This window comes from Cyphellophora europaea, assembly GCF_000365145.1.
Source record: "Cyphellophora europaea CBS 101466 unplaced genomic scaffold supercont1.9, whole genome shotgun sequence".
NCBI lineage: Eukaryota > Fungi > Ascomycota > Eurotiomycetes > Chaetothyriales > Cyphellophoraceae > Cyphellophora > Cyphellophora europaea.
The window spans coordinates 791,965-802,532 of record NW_008481815.1 but is presented as its reverse complement, the minus strand read 5'-3'; the positions used below and the strand labels follow the sequence as shown (position 1 = coordinate 802,532).

General features: G+C 53.7%; 6 protein-coding genes across 6 annotated transcripts; 3 read left to right on the top strand and 3 right to left on the bottom strand.

The window, feature by feature from the left end:
* Positions 1–545: 545 nt before the first annotated feature.
* HMPREF1541_08766 (uncharacterized protein) lies at positions 546–1,118 on the bottom strand (the record flags this gene model as incomplete). The annotated part of the gene is made up of 1 exon (XM_008723084.1): positions 546–1,118. The coding sequence occupies one exon, from the start codon at positions 1,116–1,118 to the stop codon at positions 546–548; it is 573 nt and encodes a 190-aa protein (XP_008721306.1).
* Positions 1,119–1,758: 640 nt separating this feature from the next.
* Positions 1,759–2,544, bottom strand: HMPREF1541_08765 (uncharacterized protein; the record flags this gene model as incomplete). The annotated part of the gene is made up of 1 exon (XM_008723083.1): positions 1,759–2,544. One exon carries the CDS (start codon positions 2,542–2,544, stop codon positions 1,759–1,761), a length of 786 nt encoding a protein of 261 aa, XP_008721305.1.
* Positions 2,545–3,003: 459 nt separating this feature from the next.
* On the top strand, positions 3,004–3,919 carry HMPREF1541_08764 (uncharacterized protein; the record flags this gene model as incomplete). The annotated part of the gene is made up of 3 exons (XM_008723082.1): positions 3,004–3,024; positions 3,068–3,801; positions 3,850–3,919. 3 exons carry the CDS (start codon positions 3,004–3,006, stop codon positions 3,917–3,919), a joined length of 825 nt encoding a protein of 274 aa, XP_008721304.1.
* A 76-nt stretch (positions 3,920–3,995) lies between these two features.
* On the bottom strand, positions 3,996–4,637 carry HMPREF1541_08763 (uncharacterized protein; the record flags this gene model as incomplete). Its single annotated transcript, XM_008723081.1, has 1 exon — positions 3,996–4,637. The coding sequence occupies one exon, from the start codon at positions 4,635–4,637 to the stop codon at positions 3,996–3,998; it is 642 nt and encodes a 213-aa protein (XP_008721303.1).
* Positions 4,638–5,200: 563 nt separating this feature from the next.
* Positions 5,201–6,725, top strand: HMPREF1541_08762 (uncharacterized protein; the record flags this gene model as incomplete). Its single annotated transcript, XM_008723080.1, has 2 exons — positions 5,201–6,152; positions 6,442–6,725. The coding sequence occupies 2 exons, from the start codon at positions 5,201–5,203 to the stop codon at positions 6,723–6,725; spliced, it is 1,236 nt and encodes a 411-aa protein (XP_008721302.1).
* Positions 6,726–7,027: 302 nt separating this feature from the next.
* Positions 7,028–7,980, top strand: HMPREF1541_08761 (uncharacterized protein; the record flags this gene model as incomplete). The annotated part of the gene is made up of 2 exons (XM_008723079.1): positions 7,028–7,051; positions 7,102–7,980. The coding sequence occupies 2 exons, from the start codon at positions 7,028–7,030 to the stop codon at positions 7,978–7,980; spliced, it is 903 nt and encodes a 300-aa protein (XP_008721301.1).
* Between the last annotated feature and the right edge of the window lie 2,588 nt (positions 7,981–10,568).

The following is a 10,568-nucleotide window of genomic DNA, read 5'->3' as shown; positions in this document are numbered from 1 at the left end:
CTCATGCGTTTGCAAGACATGATGCATGGTTGGATTGTCTGCACATTGCTGCTGTACGCTTGTCAAATCGCGAGTCAAGATAATCAGTTGCGCGTTTTACCTTCCTTGTGTTCCGACCGGCTGTGTCGTGGTGTAGATTGCTGCCAAGATCTTTCCGCGGCATTGCCTACAAGTACCGGACGTACCTTCCTGCAGGGGGTTGGTACCTACCTTGTATTTATATTGGCGAATTGACATTCAGTACAAGCTCTGGCTACCGAGATGAATCCACATTGATTGAACCACACCTGAGCATTTGCTGGATGAGGAATTACAGATCTTTATCCATTATCACAGTACTCTATGAGTGATGTAAGTGGTGTCGGAATACACATGGGCGCCGGCATGCCAGCCAGACGCACGACATGTGCGGACTTCTTCTAGAACGCCGCGCTCAAAATCACTCCTCGGCTGGCCAGTCTGCATGGCCATACCGTCTAGATGTTCGCTAATGTGTCCAAAGTCGTGAATGTATCGTGCCCACAGCGCATTGCTTCAATGCGAAACTATGCTGTCAGAGGTTGGCCTAGTCTCAGCTTCTCTCGCTCCTCAGCAAATAGCTGTCTCGACATCTCCAGAACCGCCTCGAACCCTTCGCGGCCGCGTGCAGCGTTCTCACGAAATCGTTCGACGCTCACATCTTCGATCTTGCTTCGAATCTTTTGCCACCCTCCGCACAGGGCAACAATTCTTGCAGTTTGGTCGAAGTCGGTCTTGCCCGTAGTCTTGTTAGGTGAATAGACGACCGTTTCTCGACATTGTAAAAGGTTCGACCAGGTCATGTTGGTGCTGCACATTGTGACCTTCTTCTCTTTGGGATCCACATAGCTGATTTCGTAGACGTAGCTCGTCGTCTCGCCACCAAGAATGGACAGAATCCACTGCGGTGCATTCTGCTTGCAGGTAATAAGTCGCTCGGTTCTCAGGATACCGGTGGCGGAATCGATTCCTCTCGATATCGTATCCACGGCGATAACATGCTCTGCTTTGTCGTTCCAGGGGCAGTACTTCCGCCAGTTATTGGTGCTGACTTCTTCCCACGAGTAGTCGAAGGTATATGATGATGAAAAGAACCTCATCTTCAGCTCTATGTGGTGTCGGTGCGGCAGAGGCTGCGTTCAAACGCGTCTTATCGATTATCCAGTGATGCTGTGCCTCGTCTGTCGTGTGCAGAGTACAGCGAACCGGCGTGAGGATGAATCGCTTGCTGCTGATGCGTGAAGGACAGTGTGTCTATGAGGGCGAAGGAGCGTGTCTAATAAATCGCAGATGAGCAACTAATGAGATGGAAAAGTGCGGAGGAAGGGTTCAAGACCGAAAAGAAACAGAGTTGAAAGTCCGGGCCGCAGGGCGATGGAGAGCTTGAAAAATTTCGCAGTAGTCGCGACTTTCCCCGACATTTGACGAGCGCTGATTGGTCACGGCTCAAGGCGAGAATCGCCAAAGCGTGGACTCCAAGAAACGGCCTTGGCTAGATTTACATTATTGGAGATCTAGATCCGGTTGTTCACATCATCGTTCCCAAAGCTTCTCTATATCAGGAAGCTTTGGGATGCCACGTTCCGACATAGTCTGGCCTGTTACTACGGTTGGCTGACTGCTTGCGAACACGTGCATCAAATTATGAGGCTCACGATGAGTCTCCCTTCCTTTCGCTCTCCCGTACAATACCGTGCGACGCTGAACATCTGTAGACTGGAAATCTCGACAGCGCCCGTTCTATTCCACCTTTTGCCCGCAGACCCAGCCAATTCCCGACTTCAGGATCTCCTCCACCACATCGGCCTCAGTCATTGTCTTCGGGGCGTATACCATTACCCACCCTTTGTCCACAAATGCCAAAGGAAACCTCTCCCCCCACCCCCCTTCCACCACCCTTCTGGCATCTCCTTCACTCAACCAGACATGTAAGCTCCCGTCTGCAGGATGTGCGTGTCCAACCTCGCCGGCCAGGATTTTGTTCTTCGGATGCTTGACCGCTGGATTCAGTGTTTCGAGCTCCTCTCTGCTGTAGATTCCATCTGCCGCTCCGCCTTCTGTCTTCGCCGGTGCGAGATACACCAGCTTCTCGTACTTCAACGCGAGTGTGGCGCACATACTCTGTACTCGCGCCTCCACGCCGTCATCGAAATCCGATTTCTTGTATGGGACCTGGCGCTGTGGCATCGTCCTTGCCATGATGCGGGGTCGTGGGCCCACACGGCGTTTCTGGTCGAAATCTGCAGGTAGGTAGCGCGGGCCTGCGCTGGCATCGAGCGGAGAAGGATCTCGCAGGTCGTCAGAAGCCAGCAGGCGATTGAATCGGATCTTGGTCATTCGCCAGTAGCCGGCCCATGTGGGCGGGGTCCCACCTGTTCCAAATTCCCTCCATGCGTTGTAGTCCATGACAACCCAGGCTGCTAGAAGGCTAGTCGTTGTTAAGGCTGTGGCGGCGACCAGATGAATCGGACGCTGCTGTGAGAGGAATGCCGAGACATTGTTGAGCTGGCTTGCGACTGAGTCCATGGCGTGCTTCTAGCCAGCTCCCAGGTATCGGTTTTGTCGACTCAGACTAAGAAATCGAGAAAATAAGAAGGAGGGACAAGTTGTCCGTCATTAGAGCAGGTAGGGGAGGTGGTGGAAGTTGAGGTGGGGGTCCCCGCGTTCATCACCCCCATAAGCGTCCGAGTCTGCCAATCGGCACTGGACGCGTCAACTTTACGCGAAGTCCGGAAGCATCGCTGTGCGACTTCCAACTCGCGACGTTGCACGGGCTCTTGCTAAAGGAACTCCGAAGTTCCAAACCCTCTGATTGACATACAGGACGTCAGGGTTGCCGTTTCAAATTGCACTCGGGATTAACGTTGTCGCCGCGGTCGCACGAACTGCGTGTCCAATTGCAGGCTCTCATATACAATCGGAGCAAACACAGCAAGGCAACTGGCAACTGGCAACTGATTGTGGAAGCTATCTCAGCCCCGCAAGATGGATGACAAACTCCAAAATGTAAGTCTTACGGCGAACTTGGTATTTCCTAACATCTTGTAAGGTCTACAGCAAATTGATCACTGCCAATCACATCCTCCACCATCATGGCGTGGTCGATGCATATGGTCACATCTCCGTCCGCCATCCTCAGGACCCTTCCCTCTATATCATGTGCGGGTACATGGCGCCTGCGCTTGTCAGCTCACCAGCCGATTTGTTAACCTACCAGATCTCTGATTCTTCACCCACCACATCTGTGCCACACCCAGGCTACAGCGAGCGGTTTATCCACTCCGAGATCTTCAAGCGCTTTCCGTCCGTGCAATGCGTGATCCACAGCCATGCCGAGGACGTATTGCCATATGTGGTATCCGGCGTGCCTTTGAGACCAGTGTACCACATGGCAGGGTTTCTTGGCAGAGATGTACCGGTCTTTGATGTGTCTCCTCTGTATGAGCAGGCTGCGACTCCGGTGGAAAAACGAGATATGCTGGTCAACAACATCATGCTTGGAGAGGGGCTCGCAAAGAAATTTGGCGATGCTGGGCAGGACCGTGGAGAGCCTAAGAGCAGCGTGGTGTTGATGAGGAGGCACGGCTTCACTTGCGTTGCAGATGGGATTGAGAAGGCGGTTTATCGTGCAATCTATACGAAGATCAATGCAAAAGCGTTGACAGACAGCCTGGCGGTGAGGAAGAACTTTGAAGGCATGGGAGATGTGGCGTTTGACGGAGGCGATCTAGGACTGCCGGAGGATCAAGTCGTGGGCAGTACGGCGATGAATGAAAGATTCCAGTACGCGAATGGATTGCGTGTGGCGATGGTATGCTAACTGCATTTTAGGGACAAACCGTGGAAGCTGTGGGTGCGAGAGGTTGAGCGAGGCGGGATCTACGTTAATCGACTGACATGAGCAAAGCTCCATCAAGTCGATCGCCGAAGCAGTGGTCTGCCCAAAGCATCTGACTCGAGCCAGTTGCCAGGCTAGTCTACGATTCCTCCGTAGCAAGTTTTGTTCTTTCCATCAAAAACACCTCCGGTGTTTTCTCTGAACTATCCGACTTGACCCCCTGTATATTCCCCGCCCACTTTTCTGCGGCACTCCTCTCCTCGAAACCCCCAAGTTCCACTAGAACATCTTCCTCCCCATGCTCTTGGCCCTTCTTGATGTTCCACGCCCATACTACCTCATGTATGCCAGCTCCCTCGTGTGTGTGTTCTTTTTTCCTTTCTTGGAGTCGTGTTCTCTGCTCCAGATTTAGGACTCCTACCCTCCAGGAAGCCACTCCCAATACCCACCCCTTTCGTCCCTCTCTTGCTGCCTCCGGCACTCGCCCGTTCCCCACGTCGACATACTCCATCCACTGGATATCCATCAAGCCATCAATCAATGGCCACAGGCGCTTCTGCTCCTCGCTTCCCTGGAATCCATCACGGTGAGCTTCCACACTCGGCCAACCCCCAATCACAAACATTGTATGCGGGTCCGTCAGCGACGAGAAGAAGCGTGTGGGCAACCCAGAAGAAGCTTCGATAATTTGGGTAACGGCGGGCAGGTTGGCCAATAGTTGTGGGGTGGCAGAAGTTGTCGGTGGTGGCAGGAACAAGCGAGCTAATTCGATGATAGTCATGTTGAGACTGGCCAGCTTCCTTGCGGGCTTTTGGATTACCTGCTCTTTGATAATGCTAGCGGTTGTGCCTGACTGGAGGCAGGGGTTGTGTTCGGATATCCGAGTCCAATTCGGACGTGGTCAGCAAGGCGTCGGAAAAGTGGGTCACTCTGCATTCACTGCCTGAAGACCTCTAGACGAGCGGCAATCGATCACAGAAGTGTTCATAGATCGACGAATATGTGCCAGGTCGTTAAGACCGACCTGATAAGGCTGATCTCTGGATAGTGCCGTGATGTAGAATGAGTTCAAACCCCGCAATGACATGTTCTGATGAATCGCGGGGTGATTCTCTGATTGGATCCAGCGCAACACAAACCTTGCGAGGGATGCCTGAGGTTTTACCACGCCTCAGCTCAATTCGCAACAAGACTTGACACAACTTCCCGCTCGATATCGCCGCCTAGCAAGGCTGTTTCGCTCGTTGTATAAGGTCCTTCTCGAAGCCGGTCATTGTCAATACTTGAGAAGCTCTAGGCTGGTTCGAGCCCTAACCTCGTACACCCATCGTGAATGCTGTCCCGATGGCCGCTAATTTCAATGTCATAATCATTGGGGCTGGGCTTGCTGGTTTAGCGATAGCTCAAGGTCTCAAGAAGAATGGAATACCGTTTGTCATTTTCGAGAAGGAAGTGACGCCACGCGATCGCAATTGGGGTGTCACTATCAGCTGGGCCGTGCCATATCTGCAGGAATGTCTCTCGCCTGAGCTCTTTGATCGTTTGAAGGAGTGCCAGCCCGATCCCGGCCTTGACTGCAAAGCTCGAGGTCAAGAAAGTGTTCTCATTCGGAATGGTGCCACAGGCGAGAGGCTGGTCGAATCGACCTTCCCCGGGATCAGGCGGCTGCAGATCAAGAAGACAAGGAAGATATGGGGTGAGAACATCAATGTCCAATTTGGCAAAGTCATCACAGGAATCGATACCCCAGCAGGCGGAGGGGTGACAGCACACTTTACAGACGGTACTTCTGTGTCCGGATCCGTCCTCATTGGTACCGATGGGGGTTCTTCTTGGGCTCGAGGCGCCCTCTTCGGCGAGGAAGCTCAGCCATGGGAACTTGGCTATCACTTCGTGAACTTCCCCTTCCAGCTTCAAGCGGAACAAGCTAGGTGGCTGGACGAGAGAATCCACCCTATTGTGGACGTTGGATGCCACCCGAACAAGCCCATGTATTCAGGCATCTTTATTCTGGACAAGCCAGAGCTGGACAACCCGGAGACATGGGTCTTCTATGTGCTGTCCACCTGGCCCAAGAGCGAGGGATCTTATCGTAAGGACGAAGATCTGCTGGCGGAATACCGACGGCACATGCAGGGATGGGGGGACCCCTACAAGCAGGTTGCCGATTGGATTCCACCGGGAACCAAGGTGAGAGCTGTGGAAGGCGGTCTGAAGGTGTTCGCCCCCAGGACAAAATGGGACAACAGAGATGGAAGGTTTACGATCGGAGGCGATGCGGCGCACTCGATGACGGGTAAGTGGTGCTCGTGCCAGCCGGCGTCGAGGTCTGGGCCTATATTCTGGCGAATTACCTCTATATTTATTCGACGTCCTCCCCAGCTTGTTCCTCTTTCTGTTCCTGAATGCTAACTCGAGTTTTAGTGAGTACACAGTCCATCACTACTTCAACTATCAGCGCTACACAACGACAGCGCTGATAACCGAAATCTCAAGAATCTGCTGGAACTGCAAGCCCCTTATCACCTAACTTCGACCATCAATAACTCAGGCTAACCTCGTGTTCCAGTTCCATCGTGGTCAAGGTGGTAACAATGCCTTAAGAGATGCAAATCAGTTCGTGTCAGCCATGATTGACGTCAACGCGGGAGGGAAGACATTGCGGGAGGCCGTCGATGCATACGATGCTGAGATGCTCCAGAGAGGCGCATCAGAAGTGGAGATGAGCTCGAAGCAGACTCATGCCTTCCACAACTATCAGGCTTTTCTCGAGAGCCCTATCATGAAGCACGGAATCAAACCCACAGCAGCCAGCGTCGATGGAAGTTCGACCGGAGCTTTAGATTCAGGGAATACCTCAGGTTCCTAGGAAGTAGACAGGGCTGCTATGAGGCAGGCGAGGCAGGTTTAGGCGAGGCAGCGCTTAATTGTCAGCCCCGCGCGCCTGGGGCAGCCGGAGACAAACTAGCAGTGATCTGCCTCTGTACGTAAGGTAGCTTCTGCCCTACGCCTCTTTTCACGAAATCTACTGGTGTTTTCAACGACATTCACAACTCCCTTCTGCTTGCCTATGGATTATCTGTGCCCGCGGCCGTAGACTTGAATGATTGCACAGAGTGTGCGCCAATAGTCCGAATCGGCTACTACTTTGTAGCACCGCAACTGAACGACATGTCGGAATATTGGAAGTCGACAGTGAGTACGAACTGGTCGCATTAAGTACACCCATTACTAACTTCGTGCAGCCAAAATACTGGTGCAAGCACTGCTCGGCCTATATTCGAGATACCGCTTTTGAGAAAAGACAACATGAGGCAACTGCAAAGCATCAGAACAATTTGAAGCGCTTTCTGCGAGACATTCAGAACAATCATGAGCATGACGAGCGCGAAAAGGAGAAGGCCAAAGCAGAGGTAGAGCGTCTGAACAAAGTGGTGGGAAGTGCAGGACCAACCGCAACGTCATCAGTTGCTTCAAAGCCTCCAGCTACCGTGCGTAAGACGCCCGCCGCGCCTCTCACTGCTACTGATCAGAAGCGACAATGGACCCAGTTGGCCGAGATGGGTATCGAAGTACCAGACAACCATCGGGCCGAGATGGCTATGGCTGGCGACTGGAAAGTTGTGTCTCAGGCGACACCCAAAGATAACAACGCCGCCCAGATTGATTCCCTTAGCGTTGGTGTGCACAAGCGCAAGCTAGATGAACAGGAACAGGAGGACCTTGAGTCTGGTACCTCCCCAAGTGCCAGAAGAGTCTGGGGCAAGTCCGTCCGAACATATCCCGGTGAGGATATCCAGGACTTGGACAACCTGCTATCTGGAACCATCGCTTTGAAGGAGAAGAAAGAGGAAGATGTGAAACGAGAACCTGCAACCGCCGCCCAAGCTTCGCTGGCCCCTAATGCATCACCGGTAGCCGGTTTCCCCGCTGACGACGCAAGCCTAGAAGCGAGTGCGAACGCTGCGTTGGCGAAGCAGGAACCGAACGTTGACTCGACGCCGCTAGTTAAGCCCGAGTTTGCAGCCGATGGCCCGGAAACGGCTCGACTCAATCAGATCCCAGAGGACACGCCCATCCCTGTCTTCAAAAGGAGAAAGGCCAAAACAACATCTGCTAAATGATGAAGGCTCTTGACCGCCAGAATCTACGTCGGATTGCTGTAGTAAGCGAAATCACGCGGGGCTTCTAATCGAGTCATTGAACATGCGTTGTCCAAATAAGTCACGAACACTACTCGCTCAATCGGCTTTGTTTGCACGAGTATCAGTGTGGCTCTCGTGATCTCTAGCCCTGGCACAAGTTGTGTCATGGGGGCCAAAAGTGGGCCACACAACCTGCGAGAAGCACACGTGCCAGTGGCAGTCCCAGGGCTATGCCAGAGGGATACTTTTCCCAGACGTTAGGTGAGGTCAGATAAGTGCCGCAACAGGCTGATCCCCGTCAGCAACGCACGGAGCCGTTGACAGACTGTCGTTAGGGCAAGAGGGCCGGGCGATCTCCGTCAAGCCATTGCATAGAATAGGGTTGAATGTCCGAACAAGCGCACAAAACAACCGCAAGCAGTAAGCTGACTGAAGGCAGCAAGCAGGCAAAGCCAGCCGGTGTGATGCAGCCCGCTGTAACGGTGCAGGCAGCCCCTTCTGGTTTGCCAGCAGGAAAGACATGCACAGGTAATGAATGGACCAGGACCAGCTCCATCCCTTAGCCTAGCAGATCACCTTTCGGCAGCTAGCACTTAACCGAGCTGCAGTACAGGGGGCACGCAGAAGAGCATCAGTACCGTTGGCCAGCGTGCTGGTCGGTCACACTTTCGCCACCCTCGGTTAGTGGCTGGCTGGCTAGCGATGGGATAGTCGTGCCTTGGACTAGGTCACCAGTCTCAGGCGAGGTTGTCGTGCTCTTGGACGGGCAGGGGGGATTGGTTTCGTCTATTGTAGTCGGAGAATTCGGTTTTACAAAGCTCAAAGAGCAGGCTGTTCAGAAGCAGGCATGCCCCGGAAAGCCAATCTCGCGCTTCGAGTCGGCAAGTGAACGAGCAGGTGAGGGATTAGGCTGGGCTGTGGGATGGTCCAAGCCTGCTGGCGAAGTCACGGCTATGCTGCCGAAGAATTATTGTGACGCTGGGGAATGAGTACTCCGTACAGGCAGGACGGAATTCAGGAAGGCTGAAGCTCGAGTGACACAAGCTACAGCAGCCATGCATGAATGGTGACAAATCTGCGACAGAGGTACGTACTGGCACTCCAATGTCCAACGGCGCTCAACGGGACCATGAGGAACCGTGCTGCTGGTTGCGCGACGACACAAGTATCGGTACAGACTAACAACAACGAATGAACGCGGACCCGGGTAGTGACTACATCCGCACGGCACCGAAGTGCAAAGGTATCATGCTCGCGTCGAATTCGTTTTGGTTTACTTGTATTGTTTCGAACTTCAGCCCCGTGGCGACTCATGTGTAGTCTGGTTACGCTGTCCGAGACATTCCCTTAGTCCTCCGAAGACCAGCTAGCGCCAGAGCGCTGGCAGATGCCGTGGTGATCGCATGCACCAGATCGACAATTCCACCCAGAAGAATAGAAGACTCCGTCCAATAATGAATGGGATTGCCACCTACTGATGGCCTAGTTGGATATAGGTATGCAGCATGATTTCACGCGGAGCACTCGCTGCCCCCCCCTTCCCACGTTGGCTGAGGACCGAAGCTTGAAATTGTCCTTGCGAGATCTGGGGGCCCAATGGTGGCGGAAGAAGAATCTCAACAACTTCCGTACTCCGTATGCTGACACGGTGGCATTGACCATACAGGTCGACTCTTCCTCCAGGCTTGAGCAGCACAAACGAAGAGCCGCAGCCGAGGAGATCGATAGACCGAAGCTCAACAAGCAGGGCAGCTAGGGGCGCGCCAAACGCTCCCTCGTCCAGCGCAGGGTCTTGGCAACGGTTGCAAACCTTGAACGTTAGAAAAACGTGTTAGGCGGCGGCAGGCGGAGGCCACAAAGGAGGGGGATCCCTGCGAGCGAGCAGCAGATCCGCAACTCGGGCGACTGGTACCCGGACCAAGACATCGATATTCTGTCTGGTACCAAAGGACCGGCCTATACCAGAGTCAAAGAGGTCAGTGGTTTTCCCGGTGGATCCTCGTGCTGGCCTTTGTTGTGTCTATTTCCCAACCACTAGTTGGATCGACGTCGACCTGATTTGAGTATTTCTCTGTGCGGAACCTGCGTGCCAACGCGACAGACCATCGGGTGGTGTCAGCCTTTGGCTTTGAGCTTGCCCTAGGCGCCCAGTGGGTTTAGCCTGGCGGAGTCGAATGCCTCGCTTATTCGCATCCCATGCACAAAGGGTTACCGTCAGTCTCACCCCTGCACGAACAAGGCCTTTAGTGTCGGGAGATGCCCTAAGCGAGTCGAGCGAGTGCAAAGCGAGCGTTTTTTTAGTGGCCGCTAGACACGGTAGTTATGGTCAAAGCAGCAAGCGTCTATTGCCCACCGCGAACCTTGGTCCCTGGTCGCTGGACGGTTGCAGTCGATGTTTGCCCGATGCAACGAGCTCCCGCAGCAACAATGGGGGACTAGGACGCGAGGAGGCCAAGGTACAGCGACTCGTGGGCATGACTATTGTTTGTGGTGACCAAGGACTACGAGGGGTAGGGGGAGGGGGGGCCCTGAAGCTGCGAGCCTGTGAAGCGATCCCAAGCGAGCTC